General features: G+C 38.6%; 1 protein-coding gene across 1 annotated transcript in view; it reads right to left on the bottom strand.

Annotated features, from left to right (window-relative positions):
- The window catches only part of LOC113236936, a 398691-nt gene that overhangs the window by 334566 nt on the left and 41596 nt on the right, over positions 1–22529 (bottom strand). Inside the window, exon 3 of the mRNA XM_026473163.1 lies at positions 4651–4786. Coding sequence (XP_026328948.1) covers positions 4651–4786 — 136 coding nt within the window. The remainder of the gene's footprint in view (positions 1–4650; positions 4787–22529) is intronic.

Genomic DNA, 22529 nt, shown 5'->3' with positions numbered 1-22529 from the left:
AGGTATAGTTCGCCAAGCTGGCTTAATGCGAGTTTTCTTTTATAATATCAAATGACGTGACGAAAAAGTCGTACGCCTGATAATAAGCAACACGCTTGGCCCTAACTGTTGCAGTGCCACTCAGAGCTTTAAATCGCAAAGATCTGATGTGCACTGTCACTGCGCCCGTCACCCTGAGACGTAAGTTGACCACGTGCCTGTAATTTCACCAGCACCCTTACCCTTCAAAACCGGAACGCATTACTGCTGACATTACTGCTTGGTGCCAGAAATAGTAAGGTGGCAATACTTCCCTGGACTATCTCTTTCACAAGGAGCTCTACTACTCCTGTTAGGAAGTTCATACGTAATCCTAAGATTGTGAATCTTCTTCGACGTGCCGGTCTTTTATGTTTAATTTTTGCATGTCATGTAATTTAAACTTCGTGGTCTGTTTGTCTGGTGATATGTTTACATTTATGAATGTCTCTTGACTGCGTGTAAAGTCATTAAATGTAAACTTGACTCACATTGTTGGTGGTTAAACGTTCAAACGCACAAACATACAAAACCGTCCTTGTATATTTTTTTAATGACAAACAGACCGACGCTAGGCTGTAATTTATAACCGGCGATGGTATTCGCTATACTAAACAATGACTATTCATTCTAACTTTATTTAGCCTTAAAACTAGTTATCAGGTTATTACTTTTTTTATAAAAAAAAAACCGACGTGAAAATTTTGTGGAATGGGAAGAAGATGTATATTTGCCAAGTTTTGTTTAAATCGGCTACCTGAAAGTGCATGAAACCGGATTCACCTTCTGGTTTGTCACTTTTACTGATGGAGCATTTTGAAATTTAAGTGATACCAATTCTGAGTTATCCTTCAAAAAAAAAAGAATCATCAAAATCGGTTCACAAATGCCGAAGTAATCCTGTAACATACACACAAAAAAACTACAGTAGAATTGAGAACCTTCTCCTTTTTTTGTAGTCGGTTAAAAATATAGATTCTCTATAAATAAAAAACTTGCCTAGAAAATACCTAGCTAATCTCCTCCTACAATGCTTAAGTTAATGTATAGGGGTTAGTATGAAATTGCCGTTTTATTGCAATAGGTTCTTTGAATTTTCATAGAATCTTCATGGTTTGAGGTTTTCGAATGAAACTTTTTTCAAATGGTTTCTGTGATTTTTTTTTTTGCTGTGAAACATTTGAATATCGACTTTCAATTGTTTTTGTTATTCAATTTAGACAAGAAAGATGGATACTGCGAAAATTCGAGTGATTTTTGAATACGAGTTCCGACGCGGAACTAACGCGGCAGAAACAGCCCGCAATATCAATGCTGCGTTTGGAGAGGGGTCTACTAATGAACGCACCGTGCGATTTTGGTTTAAACGCTTTCGTGATGGAAATTTCGACTTAAAGAACGAGCCACGAGGAAGACCGCCCGCACAGGTGAATAACGATGAATTAAGAGAGATAGTGGAAGCCGATCCTAGTCAAACTACCCAGGAATTAGCGGCATGGTTTAACGTTACCTTACCCACAATATTGACTCACTTGCGTCAAATCAATAAAATAAAAAAATACGAAAAATGGGTGCCTCATGATTTGACTGATCTGCAGAAAGAAACGCGTGTTGAAACTTGTGTTGCCTTGTTGAACCGGTACAGAAATGAAGGAATATTGGATCGAATTGTAACATGTGATGAAAAGTGGATTCTTTATGATAACCGGAAAAGAAAAATGCAATAGCTGACGCCAGGTCAAATGCCCCAACAGTGTCCTAAAGCAAAACTTACCAATAAAAAGGTAATGGTAACTGTTTGGTGGTCTCAGCATGGTGTTATTCACTATACTTTTCTCCGATCTGGTCAAGCAATAACGGCAGATGTCTATTGTGCCGAACTCCGAACCATGTTGACAAAACTAGCAGTAAAACAGCCCCGACTCATGAATCGATCTTCACCATTATTGCTCCACGACAACGCGAGACCTCACACAGCACGAGAAACCATTTTGACCCTTCAGGAACTGCAGTTAGAAACCATTCGTCATCCTCCGTATTCACCAGACCTTGCTCCAACGGACTACCATTTTTTTCGTGATTTGGACAATTATCTACGTGACAAGAAGTTTTCTTCCCAGGAGGCAGTACAAAATGCTTTCACACAGTTTGTGCAGTCTAGATCGTCGGAGTTCTATCGCAAAGGCATTAATAACCTTCCCATTAGATGGCAGCAATGTATAGATAATAATGGCAACTATTTTGATTAAATAAATTTGTTAAAAATTTAAAAAATAAACAATTTAGATTTTCAGTACAAATCGGCAATTTCATACTTTAACCCCTATTATTAGAGAACTGCGTCCAGATTTACGAAGAAAGACGCAGTTTCCGATCGGGAGAGGCAATCAAAATCAAGCCGCAGATCAGCCGGCAGAAAAACGCTTCTCCGAATTGGTATCAAGAGTGAGATTCCAGTCAACGTCTATATAAACTTAGTTCAGCTGTTCCATCAATAGTGTGAGAGAAGAAAGAATTGTGGACTTCCAAAAAACTTAGAACAAAAATTTCCGCACGCAAGCACGCACGCAGTAGCATAATCAAACTGACCAATCACAAGGCTTTATAATCACGTGGCAGGAAATTCAATGTTACCAATCACGTGAGATGAAATATCTGTGGCTATAATTATTTAAAATTGGATTATGATCACAATATACCAGCAGCAATGAAAAACATTTATTTCCCTCCGTGTTTACGTCCTACGTAATCGCAGGGCCTTCCGTGATGAGGCAGCAAGTCTACCGATCGATCCTCATTCCCGCATGCAAATCGCTCTCTCTATAGCTTACGGACTTTGTTATATTGATGATGTATTCGTAGTTTTACAGATTGGATATCCGGTTTATCCGGAATATGGACTTCCTTTGTACACAAACCAGAACACAAAACATGTCATAGTATTTCAGTTCTAGTTGGTACAATAAACAAAAGAATAACAAAGCTCTTGGTACCCATTGTAGAGATGTGTAACTAAAATAATTTAGTATCAGTAGAGCTCCTTGTGAAAGAATTTGTTCCGGAAAGTACCTCGACATTACTTATTTTTGAAGCCAAGCGGTGATGTGAGCATTACTATGTTCCGGTTTTTAAGGATGAGGGTGCTGGTGAAATTACAGGCACAATGGACTTGTCAACTTATGTCTCAAGATGACGAGTGCAGTTGGCGGTACCAATCAGATCTTTGTGATTTAAAGCCTCTGAGTGGCACAGCAAGTCGCTGTCACTCGGTACTATAAAAATCTTATAAAAGTTAAACCTAAAAACTCGAGAGTAAAATCTGTTAAACAGAACGAACAGAAATAGAGCGGTAAGACGTTTCAGTGTTACTACTAAATAGTTAAGGCAATAACACTTCACCGACGTGTGATTAGATTGGAGCTCGCAAGGAATCTGCCCGGAGATGGTCACCGAGCACCGAGCTCTTTAATTTTGTTGCCAATAAGTACGATAAAGCATTTTGGGATAGCTCACTTGGGCCTCCTGCAGCCGATCAGAGAACCATGCTTCAGATCCCGCTACTTTCCGGAAACAAGCACCCAGCGCAGGCAACGGCTTGCAAGAGTAAGACAACTGCTAAGACCCGACATTATCTACCAAAAGCAACTAACCCGGACACGACTTGCATCTATTAGGGCCTTTGGAAGTCACAAGCCAAAAGCTACAGCCCGGAACGACGATCTTTTGGCGTTCCCAGGGACAAAAATACGTGGATAAAAACGAAGTGTAGCGACTGAGAAATGTACCCTTACCTTTTTTGTTTGCCATAGAATTTCTCTGATTAGCAACTTAAACGTTTTGCGCTTTTTTAAGCACAACCCCTGATTTATCTATGTGCCCCAAAAGGGCTGTTATTTTTCACAGGCCACTCTGAATTCTAGCCAAAGGGTAGAAGGCAGATTTCGGCTTACTCAGACCTGAATATAAATAGGTTCATTACCAGTAATTTTTTTCAGGCCGCATTCGTCCAATTTTTAGAAATTTTCATGTACGAAAGTTTTGTACGAACTAAAAAATAAATACTTTTCTTAACATAACAAAATTCTTCGTCAGTGGACACTAAGGATTTTGGACAAAATTAAAAAAATATATAAATATGTTAGCATTTTTTTATAGCTTTTTTCATTCATTTAATTTTTGCGAATGGTTGATGAAAACACAGCTTTTTATAAGTTTTTACAATTGTTTTTTTTTTTAATCTATCACACGACCTAGAGACACACGGTATCCCTAAGGATTTGGGTACTTTAGCGTCTTTGAGTGTACACGCTGTATCTATGTTTTTTAATCACCATTAAAAAATATACTAAAAATATGAAAATTTATATAAAAAAAAAAACATTTTTTTGCCAATATCGTTAGGGACACCGTATGATTCTAAGGCAAGTGATAAATCAATGGTTGATGAAAACACAGCTGCGCATTAGATACACCGTTATTAGGACGCTACAATACCAATATCGTTAGAGACACCGAGTATGTCGCTAAAAAGTTAAAAATACCTTTAAATCCACCCAGGTAAAGTTCTTGCGTGTCATTAATTAAAATAGCATCGAGCAAACATTGTTACCGAGTAAAATAAAAGAAGCTTACCAACGACATGAATGATGGCGGAGCGAACTTGCGTGTGGAAGGACGGCGCGTCTGCCGAGACTTCGCAGCGGTACCTCCCGGCCAGAGCGCGAGTGGCGTCACGTAACACAACTTGCTGGGATGTTGATCTGTATTCCTGTAAGATAAAGGATATATTGAAGTATTTAAAAAACTATGGAACTAACACGGTACAAAAAGTCAACTGCGACACTAAATCATCGCTCTCAGAGTATCTGCGCTTAAGACCTCCAAAACAAGAACAATTTACGAAAATAAATTGGCGACCAGTGACTGAAGACTATTAAAAAAATAAATTAAAATAATTTCCACACGTAATTTTTTAAGCTACTGCTCATTCACTGTGCTGACTTACTTGAGAAGAACGAGGAAGAAACTCTAGGGGTTGCTCTTTTCAAATAAAGTTAAATGCTATGGAATACACTTAGAATCAAATTTGTGTAGAACCTAGAGCTATGTCCACTTTCCATACATCTTTATCTAACACGTAATTTTCAATTTTGTAGTGTGACTTTTTAATGAAAATTAGAATGTAAGTTTGAAACTAATTATATGCTCCGGAATCTTATTGTAAATACTTTTTTGTAGTTTATTTAAAAAAGTTTAATTAGTTATATAAAAAATCTAACTGTGTTTTAAAAGTGAATGAGCATAGAAACAATGATTAAACTGAAAAAAAAACGAAGTAGAGAAAAATGACAAAGAAAGAATTTGCGAAACTTCACCACGAAGAGAATCAACTTCAACCCTTTCTTAAACTCCAAATTTTTCTCTAAAGGAAACAAAATTCCAAACAAAAAGTATTCAACATAAAACGTCCAAAAATATTTCGCGAGGAAATTCTTTCAGCAAACGAAAACGAGTAGTGTAAACGGCTGAATGGCCACAAAACAAGTTTCAGCACTTGAGCGCTGCTCAAAGCGACGGAGTGTAATTAAAACACGACTTTAGGGATCCCCGGCTCAAGAGTTGGAAGGGAAAAAATAGGGGTTTGAATGCAGGTCACTTAGTAACAGTCCTCGGGGAGATGTAAACAATTTTTGCGGTCTCCCCATGCTGCATGCTCGGTTACGTAATTAAGTGTTTTTTACGAAACAAAATCGTAACGGAATTCAAATGTTTTGTTTATATGGATTCATTTGTTTTTACTCGGCTATGCCAACTAGAGATGTGCAACGTAGCGAAGCTGTGTGCGAGGAAAAATCTACCAATAGGATTACTTCATTTTCCTATCCTCGCTTAGCGCAGCTCCGGTGGGACAGAGTTAGCGGAGCTAAGTATTTGTACTTACAAAATAGCGAGAAATGTGTGCGAGAGATATGTGCGAGGAATGTGTGCGAGGGATGCGGGCGAGGAATATGTGCAAAATGGTGTAGGAAACTAGATCTACTGAAAGTATGACACTGACTGACACTGACATATCGCCACCGCTCACTCTACCACACCGTACCCCGCACGCGCATAGCTGAAAAGAGTTCATAACGCATTCTCGCACAGCTTTGGTGGAAAACATCACACCGTTTCACAGCGCCACTACACATCCTCGCACCGCCTCGCTACCTCGTACATTCCTGGTGGAAAGGCAGCCTTAACGTAGATGGAAGTTTAGCAGAGCATGTTTTGTATTTCTTTTTTTTTTTTTAATAATAATAATAATATAATAACGCACACACTCAACATAGCCCCGCACTAGGGAAACCCTGTGTCGCGGGTGCCATGGACACACACATAGACAACCACAAATTACACCCAAACTCACAAGAGAAATAAATGTAGGTCATACAAATATTTCGCCCGGCCCGGGAATCGAACCTGGGACCTCTGCGTGGCAGTCCGGCATGGTAACCGTTCGGCCACAGAGGCAGTTTACTTTGTCTCCTTAGAGCTATGCCACACGGATACTGCCGATGCGTCGTCACGACACTATGATTTCAACGCACCGCATGCGGTGTCGCAACGTAACGCCACATAATTACGCATCGCAGTACCCATAGCCCCTTCTCCTGCTAGATGTCTACTCCCGGTCCACGTAAGACATCCGTCGGACAATGTCAAGCTTCAATCGCATCACGCGTCTTTTAATCTGGTCGTGTATTATTTATTTCACAGCAATTCTTTCTGGTCGTGTATTACTTATTTGACAGCAATTCTTTAGTAACATGTAGTTCTAATTTATATGTAGTACTATGCATCGTTAACGTATCGAACGCATCGTTACCCCTTAGGCATCGCGTAGCATATTGCTCTGATGAAGTGAAATGAAGTTAGTTATAAACTCTCCTAAAAAGAAGCTTTATAAGTTGAATAACATGATCAAAAGTTAACTATACGAAGCGAAAGACTGGACTCCGAATTAAATATTAGATTTCCAGGTGTCCACCCGTTACAATTAAGATTTTTATATAAACGTATCTATCCTAAATAATAAACAATAAGGTAACTAAGCGCGAGTATGTGTGCGCTTGTGCCTGCGCATGCGTGCGTGAGTGAATAGTTGTGTATTTTATATGTACACATGAACGAGTGTATTTTAAAATTACATTTTCTAGGTTGTTATACACTTTTCTACAGAAATATAAGTTACATCCAGTAGTTTAGTAAGCACGTAGTAAAGGAGGTTGTGTTGGGACAGTTTGAATTGTCTCGACTGTTCACGACTCGTCTTACTACGTGCCTCTATAAATTTTTAATTTAAGTATTTATGTGAGTTTGAGTTTTATTTTTTTATTTTTTATTTAATAATGTAATAATGATGGCGCTACGACTAAAAAGTCGTTGAAAACCAAATACAAAGACACGACGCAAGCACATAGAAAAAAATCGTGAGGTCCGCTAGTTCGTTCCGTGGCTTAGTTGGTATAGAGTGCCACGGTATGCTAGAAGACGTCGGTTCGAATACGGCCGGATCGAAAGAATTTTTTCTGAGTGTTCGATCTTTGTATTAATAATTATAACAAACTAGTGGAGTAATTTCACAAAAATCATTGAATATCAATTCAATAAAAATTTAAAATACAGTGAATAGCGACATCTCTCGCCAGGACTGGTAGCTGTAAAGGTACTAACTGATTGATAAATCTTTCATAGATTTCTCATAGATGGCGCTACGACTAAAAAGTCGTTGAGAAACCAAATACAAAGACACGACGCAAGCACATATAAAAAATTCGTGAGGTTCGCTGGTTCGTTCCGTGGCTAAGTTGGTATAGCGTCTGGCACGGTATGCTAGAAGACATCGTTTCGAATCTGGTCGGATCGAAGGAATTTTTTTCTGAGTGTTCGATCTTTGTATTAATAATTATAACAAACTAGTGGAGTAATTTCACAAAAATAATTGAATATCAATTCAATAAAAAATTAAAATGTAATAATTGTTCGACAATTATTTTAAATTATAAAGACTTTGATTCTATTACGTTTTCTCTTGTTGTATAATAAATACCATTTTCTCAAACACGCTCGGAAATGATCGCTTTTCTTTTGAACAAAGAACACCCTGTAAGACGATTTTGGCCGCACTGCTAAATTTAAAAAAAATACTGCGTAACATTTATTACATTATCATTTAGACGGCGAAATATTTATAAAAATCTAATTTTAGCCGCTACGTTCAACTTTTAAATATTCATATTCCTTTTTTCACAACATCGGAGTGACTGAAGACAAATGCCATACAGCCAAGTCACCCGCTAACTTTTTCAACGCAAAGCGTATTTTATTATTCTGTTTTTAAATTGTGTACGGTTGGAAAAAAAAAAACTAAATCTTCAATGTATAAACAAGAAACTATACGTTCCAAACAAAACACTAACGACGGTGATAATATTTTCTTTTAGTCTTGAAGTTTGTCAAAGAGTATCAGTAGGTGCCGTAGTATCGTGGACAGATGCGATACCTATTGGAAATGAGCTAGACCGGCAGATAATAGGGATTGTTTATAAATAAATGGAACATTGTACGGGAACCGCACATCAGTAAAACGCAGTGTGTGTATGGAACGCCGCATCTAGCATGCTAATACATGGACAACGTTGTTATACACAATATATATATATATACCTTTTCCGTGTTTTATAGGATTTTTTTTCACATATTTTACATCATTTTCTTGCACTTATTGAAATAAGGTCTTTGGAAGCCTCGGTTTAATTCATCTCATGTCTCACACACATACATACACTCATTCATACACCGTTCGGCCACAGAAGTTTTTTAGCAGCAGTAGAGCTCCTTGTGAAAGAGTTCATCCAGGATAGTACTGCCAACTTACCTATTTCTGCCGCCAAGCAGTAATGTCACCATTACTGTGTTCCGGTTTTGAAGGATAAGAGTGCTGGTGAAATTATAGGCACATGGGATTTGTCAACTTGTATCTCAGGGTGATGGGCGCAGTGGCAGTGCCCCTCAGATCTTTGCGATGTAAAACTCTGAGTGGCACTGTAACTGTTATGGACAGGCGTGACGCTTACCACCAGACATATGACTTGTTCGTCCCGTCACTTAATATTATAAAAAAAAACAGAAGCAGTTTAAGGCAGTTCAAGTATTCGGCGGTTAGATAAATTATTCATTGAAAGAACATGTCACAATTGGACTTATTATATATAAAATGTAATTACTTAGATGTTAAAATACACTATTGTGCACTATTACTAAGTCTGAATGGGGTCCTGTATCTGAAAATCCTATATGTAATTATACACATTACATTTTTTACTAGGTACTCAAATTGCAGTTTCATGATTAAATCAATTACCAGTATTCCCTCAAAAAAATCCAGTTTTCGAGTTATAAAGAAGCAATCATCAAAGAGAAAAGGAAAATCCCCATCCATAAATGCATTAAGGTATTGGGAATTTATGCACCCCAATATTTGAGTCACGTAGACCGTAAATAAGAGACGGTGTCAGGTAAAGGTTCTTTATCTCGTAACGTTTACAAGTTCTTCGATCGTACTCTGTACAAACTTAGTGAATCAAATAGAAATTAAACTATCTTTTCGAGTTGTTAAGTATTCGCGGTTGTTACATATAAGAAATGAAACTATTGTTCCGGATTTAAATCGCATATATTTATTTTGTCAAACAAACCAACATCTCAGGCCCGTTACAGGGGTTTACTCCCATTCTCTGTCCAACACCCGTCGAACCAAATTAAAAGATGCATGATGTGAATGACGATTCATATTTGACATTGTATTACTTCGGACGGACGGTGAAAGGGAGTACACCCCCAGGTTCCACGGTGACACGTTTCGGTACCTACAAAGAGCCCTAAACATTGGTTTGTACGATAAAACCACCCTGAGACATAAGTTGACAAGTCTCATGTGCCTGTGATTTCACCAGCAGCCTTACCCTTCCAAAATGGATCGCAGTAATGCTCACATTACTGCTTGGCGGCAGAAATAAGTAAGGTGGCAGTACTTCGCTACTGCAGTACTGTTACTGTATAAAGTGAAGGCTGGCAACGTTTCACCTTTGAATAGCCAAATATAAAAAAAATTATATCCAACACTCATGAAAACTCGATTAGTAAACCAATGCTAAAATTGACAATTTAAACGCTCTGCATGTCCTGAAACTTGACAGTCATCTCAACGAAGTCACAAATTCATTGAAGGCTTACGCTTCTTTAATCTCTGGTTGAAACTTAAAATTTACCGTTGACGAGGTACAAAACTATAATAAGACACATGATTATAAAAAAATCGACCTGAAAAGTTCATTTGAATTACATATATTTACCAGGTTTTATTGAAATCGGTTACCGGTGAAAATACAGTCGAGTGGAAACCTCCTTCTTTTTTTAAAGTCGATTAAAAAGCAACGAGAAAGGACCACTCTTCGCCCCTGCCTAGCTTTAGGTACCCCACCGCGCCCCTCATATAGACGTATTATTAAGTTTTAGTTTGTAGCAGAACATAAATAACTAGTTATTTGCAGTTGCATTCAAAACTCAAAGCGGTACTATTTTAATAATAATAATAACGCACACACTCAACATAGCCCCGCACTAGGGAAACCCTGTGTCGCGGGTGCCATGGATATATAGATAACCACAAATTACACTCAACCTCACGAGAGGATTTTTCACGAAAGCAATTATAAATCGTTGCCTTGGATGAATAGGGAATCAACTCAAAAATTGTAACTTTTTATTTAAAAACGCAATATTATAAAAAAAATCGAGATCTTTCTAACTAACAAAGTTTTATATTGATCGGACGTGAAATGACGCAGGAGGCGTATCTCTGAACTTTTTGCACTTTTTGGCCCCAAACATAGAGCAACACCGTCGTATTGAGTATTGTACATGAAGCTGTAGTCGTCAAGACGTCGTCGCGTCGTTCGTTGAACAGTGTATTAAAACTAAAAAGAAAACGATTATTTCAAGGTATTACCTTTTTGGAATATTTTATTCATTAAATTGTTATGGTAATCTATGGTATAAAGTACTTATTTGAGATACTACAATGTTCCCACACGCAAAATAGGCGCCTTGACGTCGAGTTGCGGACACCAGCCCGTTACACCAAGTACCAAGTAGTACAATCTTCTTCAAAGTTTTATCGAATTGAATCGGGCGCAGTGGCAGTGCCCCTCAGATCTTTGCGATTTAAAGCTCTGAGTGGCACTGTAACTGTTATGGACAGGCGTGTAGCTTACCATCAGGCGTACGACTTGTTCGTCCCGTCACTTGATATTATAAAAAAATAAAATTTTCCTTAAAACTCTGAATCACAAATATTTTATGTTCAAAAGGGTAATATTATAGACTTCCCTGAATAATTTCAGGAGTTTGTCAGAACTGCGGTACTGAATAAGAATAAGAAGTATTCGAAAATACTGTTAGATGTGTAGTTTTTAAATACTGAGGACAACCCAATAACAATAGCAGCTGAAATAACGCTAGAAGAAACTTTGAAAATGGACGTCGGGTCCGCGCTAAAAAGTGTCCGCACTTGTAAGGCGCTAAAATCGTATACAGAGCGCCAAACTCCGCTTTAGTCTTCATTTGTTCGACTGACAGCGCGATACTGCGATGACACTACAATTTAAATTTCGAATAGGATGACTTGGGACATTTTTTTCGTGGTTTTTGTATTAGACCCGTCGTCCATTTATTTGTAAGTCAATGGTAGCCCTAGAGATATTTGTGAAAGAGTTTGACCAGGGAAGTATTGTCACCTTACACGGATTTGTACCGCCAAGCAGCAATGCGAGCATTACTGTGTTCTACTTTTGAAATGTAAGGGTGCTAATCACTTGTCAACTTATGTCTCAAGGTCTTAGATGCACTGCCACTAGGCGTAGTGTCTTTCTTGTCAATTTACAAATAAATTGACAAGTCCCATGTGCTTGTGATTTCACCAGCACCCTTGGCCTTCCAAACCGGAACGCAGTAATATTCACATTACTGTTTGGCGGCAGAAATAGGTATGGTGGTAGTACTTACCTGTAGTGTACTACCCTGGACGATCTCTTTCACGAGGATTTCTACTAAAATTATAATATAAATCGTATTTATATTGCATAACCTTAACATTTTGTATCACGAATTTTGTAACCTGTTTTTGTACACGTACGAACTAACTAATATTTATCATATTTAACAAGGCCCTGTGGATAAATAAGTTGCTATTGGGTTGTATAAATTTACTTTATTATTCGAAAAAAATAACAGAAAGAAATTAAAGTAACAATTAAGGACATTTCCTCTACTTATGTACCAGACCAACGAAGTTCACTCCGGGGCAATACCCAGAACACAGTAGGGCTAGCACCACAGGACGCGACTTGGGCGACAGCGACATAATATGCGACATACCGCTATTCTTGCATAGATATCTCGCACTTTATATCGCTCTCGTACAAGTCGCTTCCTGTCGTGCTAGCCCTACAGAACCAATTTAGAAAAATTCATTTACCAAATTGATCCCACCCGTAAACAGTTGGATCTTCACAATATTTCTTTCCCACTCTTTCTACAGTAACGAAACCCATTTCTGTCGAAGTTACAGAGCTGGGTTGGTTTTGATGATAACAAACATAATATAGATACGTTTCTCCTCATGGTCAAGCAATAATGTACTGTATTTACAACGTGTGCGCGGTGTATTTTGTAAAATTTATGTTGCATGGCGGCTTGATAATCTTTTTAGGTTAACCAAACTGCAAGGGATCCCTTGGGTACGGCAAATAAAGTTAAACAACCCCGCCCTTTGGCTATTGTATGTTTTGGGACATCGTAACATACTCGTACTTACGGTAAAAAAATATACCAGGAAGCGTTAGGCTTAGAAGTGAACACTTTTTCTGATTTGAAAAATGTTTGAGAAAAGGTCGCGGGATGAGGAGGTGTCGAGTTTAATTCACAAAAGTACAATTTATTAGAATACAATGAACTTTGAAGTTATTTTTTTAATAATACCTAGTGATGGGACGAACAAGTCGTACGCCTGGTGGTCAGCGACACGCCTATTCATAGCAGCTGAATGCCACTCAGAGCTTTGACTACAAAGATCTGAGAGGCACAGCCATTGCGCCCGTCAATCTGACAAGTCCCATGGGCCTATAATTTCACCAGCACCTTTAGCGCCCAGTTACACGAGGCGAATGTTCTCGCGCGCGACCGCCGGGTTACCACGCCTTCATGTACATTAACGGTGAATCTGAATTCTATTTACTAGGCAACAACATGTAAATGAGCATCCCGGGTGCGCGGGTTACGCTGCCTTGTCTTTGGTCTACGCGATGGCCACGCGGCAACCGCGCGGTTGTATTATTTCGAGGAATGTCAATGTTGTTGCCTAGTATATTATTACGTATATATAAAGACAAACAATTTATTGCTTACACACAAGAACAAGAATAGTACACAAACAACTTAAAACTAATGTGGGCAAAGGCAGTCTTATCGCTTCCGTATTAAGTCGCTTCCTTAATAAAAAAAATAGACTGTACCACGTCTATGTCAGCAGTTTTTTTTTCTATATCCAGCAACATCCCCGTGTCCCAATTTTCTATTGATCCGACATTGGAAAATAAATTCAATCTCTGTTTCTCCCCCTTGTTTACGCTGACCACGTTACCTGCTCATTTTAGTCGTTTTTCATTATCTGGTAACTGTCGGCAGCTGCGTTCTCTTGGAGCTATTTTATTAGGACTTTTTTTGTGAAATTTGAAATATTTTCGTAGTTGCTTTTCGTTTATATTGTTTTATATTTGGATCTATCCAGCAGAGACGAGGTTGTTTTTGGGTAACATGGACGGTTTAATACAAATAAAATTTAAGTAAGATCTGTGATAACTTTAACCGACTTCAGAAAAGGAGGAGGTTCTCAATTAGACTGTGTTTTTATTCTTTTTTTTGTATATTACGCTGTAAACTCATTTTGATGATTGTATTTTTTGGAAAGAGGATACCTCATTAGTGGTCCTATTTAAATTTGAAGAAAATATTCCACCTCTAAGGGTGGCAAACTCCCCTAGTTTGCCACCCTTAGAGGTGGAATATTTTCTTGATGAATCCGCTTTCGCGCACTTTCCGGTAACCGGTTTCAATAAAACTTGGCAAATAGATGTAATTCCACGTACTTTTGAGGTCGAATTTTTAGTGACCACATTTTTTTTTTTTTTTTTTTTTTTTATACATGACAGGCAAATGACTCCACTCCACCTGATGTTAAGTGGAAAGTGGTATCCAAACGCGAAGGAACCTAGTGCAGCGATGGAATCCTCACTGCACTAGCCACCTCCACCCTGCCTGCCTACAATATGCCTCTTCACGCCTCGTTTGAAGGACCCCATATCATAAGAGGGAGGGAAGACATGTGCCGGAAGGGAGTTCCATTTGTCAACCGTGCGGCAGAGAAAGGAGCCACCGAACCTTTTAGTACGCGATGGAATTAGGCAGGTAGTGAAACGGTGACTACGAAGGCCAGCACGCGTGGTTCTGAGCAGGAACGGGGAAGGGGGGATGAGGTTAAACAGCTCTTCAGACCTGTACTGAGATTATACTATTTGGTAAGCGTCACATACAATCTATTTATTATTGTTCTTTATGCCACATTAAACGATATATTTGTAACTATAACAAGATTTCGTTAATTATGACATTAAAGTTTGACCTGCATGGTGTCTCTCAGGTAGATGGTCGACCTGGATGACCTTTGAGATTTCGGGATTTATGTGCGAAATTTCATTTTTTGCCATGAGTTTTTCAGTGAAGGAAAACATCATCACGAGGAGAGGAGGCCTGTGCCCAGCTGTGGGGCCATATAGGCCAACAATTATTATATATTTATTATCATCATAAATGTATTCAATAATGTTTAAAGGTAACGAGATTATTTGTTGAGTCTAGTAAGTTTAGTTGCAGTAGAACTCCATGTGAAAAATTTCGTCCAGGGAACTACTGCCACCTTACCTATTTCTGCCGCCAATCAGTAATGTGAGCATTACTGCGTTCCGGTTTTGAGTGGTAGGGGTGCTGGTGAAATTAAACGCACATGGGACTTTTCAATTTACGTTCCAGGGTGACGGGCGCAGTGGCATTGCCCCTACGATTTTTGCGATTTAAAAAGTTGAGTGGCACTGCAACTGTCGTGGACAGGCATGTCGCTTACCACCAGGTGCACGACTTGTTCGTTCCATCACTACTAACTACTAAACTAAAAACTAAATGAAGTGGTGGTCGGGTGACGGGGTAGATTTAGATAATGAAAACATATTGGTGACATTTACGGTTTTGTCTTTTTACGAGAAAATGTCCCTACGTGGTGGATATTCTCTTCAGGCGTACTATAAGTGCTTCTCGTCAGATTTTATTACGCGTATAATACAAAAATGGAAGTCCCTGCCCGCAACTGTGTTTACGAGACCCGAACACATACAACACGAGTATCTTTAAACTGTGACTTATTATGCACCTTCTGGAAAAGTTTGTTCGAGGGAAGATATTTTTCTGCCCTCCGCCTTGTCAAAAGTAATTAATTTGCACTTCGAGATCTTTTAAAAAAATGTCAATTACGCGATTTTGCTTAAGAATCTATACAACCTCAAATGGCTTCGATTGATCGGTATCAATCATTCAATACGTTCACTGTTATGCGGTCATAACAGTGAACGTATTGAAACAATCACTTAGGAACAAATATACAGTAAATTTCAGGATGTACACCATTGACTTACAAATAAATGGACGACGGCTCTAATACAAAAATCACGAAAAAAATGTCCCAAGTCAACCTATTTAAACGTAGTGACATGTAAAGGAATATGAAAAAGCTAAAACGTTGAATTTAAATTGTAATGTCATCTTTTTTTTCTTTTTTTTTTGTTTAATATATAATAGACACACGCTTGGCCACAATCTCACCTGATGTGAAGTGACGATGTGACCGACGATGGGACGCGTTTGCCTAAAAAATGCCTATTCACTCTAGCCTTGAATAGCCCCAAATTGTACTTTTCGGGAAATACCGGTAGAGCATTCCATTCCTTTGCCATACGCATCAGAAAGGAGGAGGCAAAGCGCTTAGTGCGAATAGGTGGAATATCAACGACATAAGAATGGAGTGCTCCGGACCTTCTAGTCGACCGAAGGAGGAACGGTGAGGGCGGAACCAAGTTGAAAAGTTCCTGCGCACACTCCCCGAAATGTATCCGATAGAAAACCGACAAGCAGGCTACTTTTCTGCGATGATCGAGATTTTGGAGCTTCGACTCCACAAGAGGATTATTGTTAATAAGTCTCTTTGCTTTACGCTCCACCGAGTCCAAGGCAGGTAACTGGTATTGGGCAGAGCCGTCCCAAAGGTGGCAGCAGTACTCCATACAGGACCGCAGTACTGTCTAATTTTGCTTGCTTCGCTGTCAGTCGAACAAACGAAGACTAAAGCGTGAATGACGCTCTGTATACGATTTTAACGCCCCATAAGTTCGGACACTTTTTAGCGCGGACCCGACGTCCATATAATTGTAAGTCAATGATGTACACTCATTACTATACGGGGAAATACGGTTTCTACAAATTTTCACGAAAGAAAATAAACACAATCTTACCTCGAAATTTTACAAGAAAACCGTATTCGAAAGGTTACATTACATATAGCATTGATTTTTTTATATCAACTGAACTAAATTTCACACACAAACCTACAATTACTTAAATGCAAGTTTATCGTATTAAATAGCACTTACAGTAGAGGTGTACTGAATCCGGAAGTGGGAGCCTGGAGATCTGTCACACAGGTTAACACCTAATATGGACTCCAGTCTCTTACCAAGGTTTTACTTTCCTTTATAAAAATTCAAGTTAGCTATCTATAACTTTATTTATGTAAGGACCGTGATAAGAGACAATAAAGATTATTATTATTATTCATTGTAGCATCTGATCCCGGGGTCGGTTTAAAGTTGCAACGGAACCCGAATGAGCCCAAACGCGAGTATCGTGTGATCCTAGGACTCGCTGCTCGTCAAGAATAGCTAAATGTCGTCGCATCCAGTTCCCGGTTCAGTTGCACCTAGAGAGATGAGGACATATATAATTGTATCGCCTAAGCCGGAATTCATTTTTGGTATATTTTGTTCCGATGAGATGTTTTTTTTAAAGAAACCGATTAATGTTCGAATGTAATTTGTTTGTTGTTTGTGTGTCTCATGGTCTTAGTACCCAGTAGTAAGTATATTTTTAAATGTAGAAAACAATTCTAGATATCGTCTAATCTATTCTCGGTAGTGCTCCGTCCTAGTTATTTTTGACGTTTTATTTTCGATAGTTTCGACGGCTGGTAGCTATGCTACCCGTATCTATAAAGGAGTATCTTAACTACGAATCAAGTAGATTGGTCCACTAAAATGTTACATTTATTTTGAACGAGGTTTGTTTAAAAGGATGTACTTATAATAAGTTGCATGCAAACTAAGCTAAGAAAATACGTAGTAAGAACTGATTGTAAATACGTGAGGGGGTGAAGTGCGGCAGAAGAGCGATCGTTAGGTTAGTTTAGTTAGCTCGCTTAGCTCAGCTCGCGGAGTGAACCGAAGTATGCAAAAAAATTTGAGCTACGTTAACTTAGCTTCGTACGCGGTATGCGAGTGTTGGTCATGTCTCATAGAATATAATTGTAACTAGGTACACTCACTTCACACTACAACTAATTTGTTATTCCGTAACTTATCACTGAGAATGACAGTGACACAATGCAAAATGTTGCCTAATTAGCTATTAAAGTTCTGAAAATTGTATTTTTGAGAATTTCGTTTAGGGCGCGTTCCCACTATGTCGTCACGTTTTATTATCGTTGGACGACTGTCGTGTCTAGCCTGTTCCCATATCAGGACTATCTGTCGTGGACGATTGTGTATCGTTGAACGACTGTCGTGACTTGCTGTTCCCACTGTGACGACAGTTTGTCGTTGTAACGATAAAAAATCGTGAACGACAGTTAATCGTGTCGTGCCATAGGTAATATAATAATAATAATATAATAACGCACACACTCAACATAGCCCCGCACTAGGGAAACCCTGTGTCGCGGGTGCCATGGACACACACATAGACAACCACAAATTACACCCAAACTCACGAGAGAAATAAATGTAGGTCATACAAATATTTCGCCCGGCCCGGGAATCGAACCTGGGACCTCTGCGTGGCAGTCCGGCATGGTAACCGTTCGGCCACGGAGGCAGTGAAGGTGAACAACTTCATTTAAATATACAAGCCACGACACTGTAAACTGCACGACGATCTATCGTCACGATATGTCATGATACGTCATAGTGGGAACGCACCCTTAGTGTCACTATTCCTCATAATCTTTTCATGTAAATTAACATTTTCTATTATGCAATATCGCGTCACAAAAGATTCATAAAACAAATTACGGCATTAAATTTAATTTTAAACTTCGAAAATAAAAGGATAAATTACTTCATCCACTAACCAGCGTAGACCTGGCTCAGCAATCCAGTACATATTAGTCCTAATGCAAAACGACACTATCCAAAAAATGACTAAAACCCTTTACAGAGTTAGTAGTAAATTGTTTCACAACTCGGCGATCCCTGTCACTAACAAAAAATTATCAGTATCGTGCTGTTCCCCATAAACAGAACAACGTCATTACGTCATGTAACAAATTCTAGGCAACAAAGTATATGCGGATTTTTGCATTATAAAGATCGTACCTACTCGCAAATCCAAATGACGTGGAAAATAAAAAAATAAATAGATTTTTGCATAGTGACGTTATATTGTATAATATATAATATAATATATTGAGAGATATAATATATGGTAATAAGGTCTGTTGACCTATTTTTATTTATTTTTTCGCATTTTCTTGCACCGCATTAAGGATACTTCATATCTCGTAGTTCAAACGTACCCGTATTCAGTGTTCTGTGGTTCCGTGCCAAATCACCTACTACCATACAGTACTTTGAGCTGTTTTATTTCACGATATGCTTGTAAATAAAGCCTACTTCTTTTTATTGGGTGGATTATTGTACGCGCGGTAAGAATTTTATGTGAGATTTTTTTTCATGGCGGTGTTGATGTTGTGATAATGTGTTTATTGTGTTGGGCTAATACCGGGTGTGTATGTTATCAACGACAAACCTTGTTTTTTAATACATTTATTAAATAATCTTATTTTTATGATACGTAGTGACGGGACGAACAAGACGTGTGTCTGGTTGTTAACGACACGCCTGTCCATAGCAATCTCAGTGCCACTCATCATCATCATTATCATATCAGCCGGAAGATGTCCACTGCTGAACATAGACCTCCCCCAAATGTTAACCGACGCCCTTACCAGGTCATCCGTCCACTTAGTAGGGTCAGTCCAGTGGGATAAGGCGTTCAGTGGAACGCGTTGTCCCAATATTCCTCATTTGTGTAGTGATATGGCATCGTTATGAACGTCACTGTACTCCACCGAACTACACAGGTGAATACACCGTCATACCATGCAAAACAAATACGCGACGACGAAGTCCCGTCTAACACAAGAGCGCAAGCGAACTAACCAGGCGGTAGCGGGTGGCCGGCGCGCGACGGCGACGCATCAACGAGGGAGGTCGGGCGGGGCTGCGAAACCGGTGTTAAATCGTGCGCAAGGGCCGGTAAGGATTTGATTTAACCTTGCAGAGCACTCGCTATATGTTCAATTGACGCGGTATCTCACGCAGGTTATTACAAAATGCTAGAGGCAGTATTTACCTTAGAGAAAAATATTTAAAAATAAGCAACATTTTTTTTACATATTAGGTATCAGCTACTCATTCGCTTCTTCAAATAGTTATCTCGTTCAACCTGGCACCCTGTGTAATAATATATTATTACACAGGGTGCCAGGTTGAACGGTTTACTATAGTAAACTATAATATAGATAATTCCAGTTTTTGCGGTAGTTAGCAGTTCAAATGCGGTAGCACCCCCTGAACACCATCAACGACCCCCAATTGCTTTCGAGGTTCTTACCTACCTAGGACTCTTTAACGCTCACTGAAGGGAAGTGGGGACCACTTTGAAAAATTATTTATCACGACTTAATATGTGAGTTTCACGGTAGTTTTCTTCAGACTTAAAAGTGATATACGAAATTTAACATGTGCGTTTAAATTATTATCACATTCCACAAGAAACGTCCGATCCGAAAAAAGGTAAGCATTATATTTAAAAAATATCTTCTTCTTTAAAGCCGCTAGAATTTATTGACTTGAATTGAATTTATTGACTCTGCCGGCGATTTATATTTTAGAAATATGTAAATTTGTGAGGCGCCACCCCACATTATGTTTAAAAGAAGGAGACCAATCTCGACGCTACCCCTCACGATATAAAAATAATTTAATTAGACAGCCACCAAAATTGAAATTAGTGTCCTCTAGTTCACATTCAATGGCCATTACAATATATAACAAATTACCTAACGACTTAAAAAACGAAGAGAACAATTATAAATTTGTTAAACTATTAAGAAAAAGGTTAACTGACAAATGCTATTATACAGTCCAAGAATATTTTGACGACAGACTATTTTAAAATATAATATTAGAATCAACTATCACGACTTAATTTAATTTAATTTAATTTCATTTTTGACATTTTGTAATAATTACTATAGTTTGATTTTATGTTATTTTAAATCAAATGCAATAATTGTTGTATAAAAGTATAAGTATTTTTAGAAAAAGTGTAAGAGCTTAGCACATTTAAATTTTTCCAAATAGTTGTTGGTTTGGGTATCCTCTTGCTATTGTATTGCATATTGCTATGCCCTTACAGGGTATCATATATTAAGGACTCACACATGTTATACGAGTATAAGACTGTTGCAAACTTTTATATGAAGCAATAAATTGAAATTGAAAAAAAATAGAACGTTGGTCATTGTCAGTCAGACAAATCGGTGAGTAAAATCAGATCATGCAAAATTTTATTGCGCACATGAAACCGAGCTTTCTACCGTTGAAAATAATCAAGCCACAGTCGTAGGTATACGAATATCTCGGCATTGCGCCAGATACGATTCAGTTTGTTTCAAAGAATCTTCCTGATGAATTAAATGTTTTTGGAGTAAGTCCCTGTATAATATAACCATCGATATTATAATGCTTAAAAAAAAATTGATGTATGTAAGTCGAGTTAGCGCATTTTTCACTGAGGAAACACACATCTATTATACGTTCATCATCATCATCATATCAGCCGGAAGACGAAGACGAACATAGGCCTCCCCCAAAGATTACCAGATCAGCCGATCGGACGCGACGTGCATCCATCGGTTATCCGCTGCCCTTATCAAGTCATCCGTCCGTCTAGTAGGGGGCCGTCCCACTGAACGCCTTCCGGTTCGTGGTGTCCATTGGCCGTCAGTTCTACGAGCTATGTGCCCTACCCACTGCCACTTCAACTTGCTAATCCTTTGAGCTATGTCGGGGACTTTCGTTCTTCTACGGATCTCCTCATTTCTGATTCGATCACGTAGAGAAATGCCGAGCATTGCTCGCTGCATAGCTCGTTGAGTGATTTTGGAGATTTTTTATGAGGCCCATAGTAAATGACATCGTCTCTGAACCGTAGGTCATCGCTGGCAACACGCACTACTCGAAGACTTTTGTCTTCAAGGACTGCGGTATTGCGGACGAGAAGACGTCCCGGAGCTTCCCGAAAGCTGCCCAACCGAGTCGGATTCGACGATTGACCTCTTTCTCGAAGTTGGTCCTGCCTAATGGACGGTTTATCCAAGGTACACTTACTCGTCAGCAACTTCGAGAGTAGAGGTTCCCACTGTTATAGGGGCGGGTACGACATGGACATTCGACATAGGATTCGTCTTGTTCATGTTCATTTTTAGACCCACCTGCTGGGAAACTCTATTCTATCACCTAGCATGGTGCCAAGCTTTTCCAGTGATTCCGCCATGACCACGACATCGTCAACATTGCTTGTATTTGTATATCGACTGTAGAAATTTTAAATGTCATATGGAATATTTTGTCGTAATGTAAAATGTTAATACTGCAAAATGTCGCTTACGACATTTCAAAATTCGATACATAGACTATTACTCTTATATCGACGGTGGATATTTGAAATGTTCTAAGATACATTTTGTCGTAAGGTCATTTTTCCTTACGACGTTTCAGATTTCCACCATCGATATCTGTTCTGTGCATTTGTGTTTGTTAGGTATTGTGCACTTTAAATTTAATAATATTTCATTGCGTTGATAAATTGTTATTATTACTCGATTTGATTATTTTCATGTGTAATTGTTGTTTGTGATATTTCATTTATTTTGTGTGTACAAACTTAGTATTTGAATTTGAATTTTT

Source organism: Hyposmocoma kahamanoa, unplaced genomic scaffold (genome assembly GCF_003589595.1).
Source record: "Hyposmocoma kahamanoa isolate Upper Pololo Valley unplaced genomic scaffold, ASM358959v1 92, whole genome shotgun sequence".
Taxonomy (NCBI): Eukaryota; Metazoa; Arthropoda; class Insecta; order Lepidoptera; family Cosmopterigidae; genus Hyposmocoma; species Hyposmocoma kahamanoa.
Note: the sequence above shows the minus strand (reverse complement) of the source record. Positions and strands in the feature narration are given on the sequence as shown.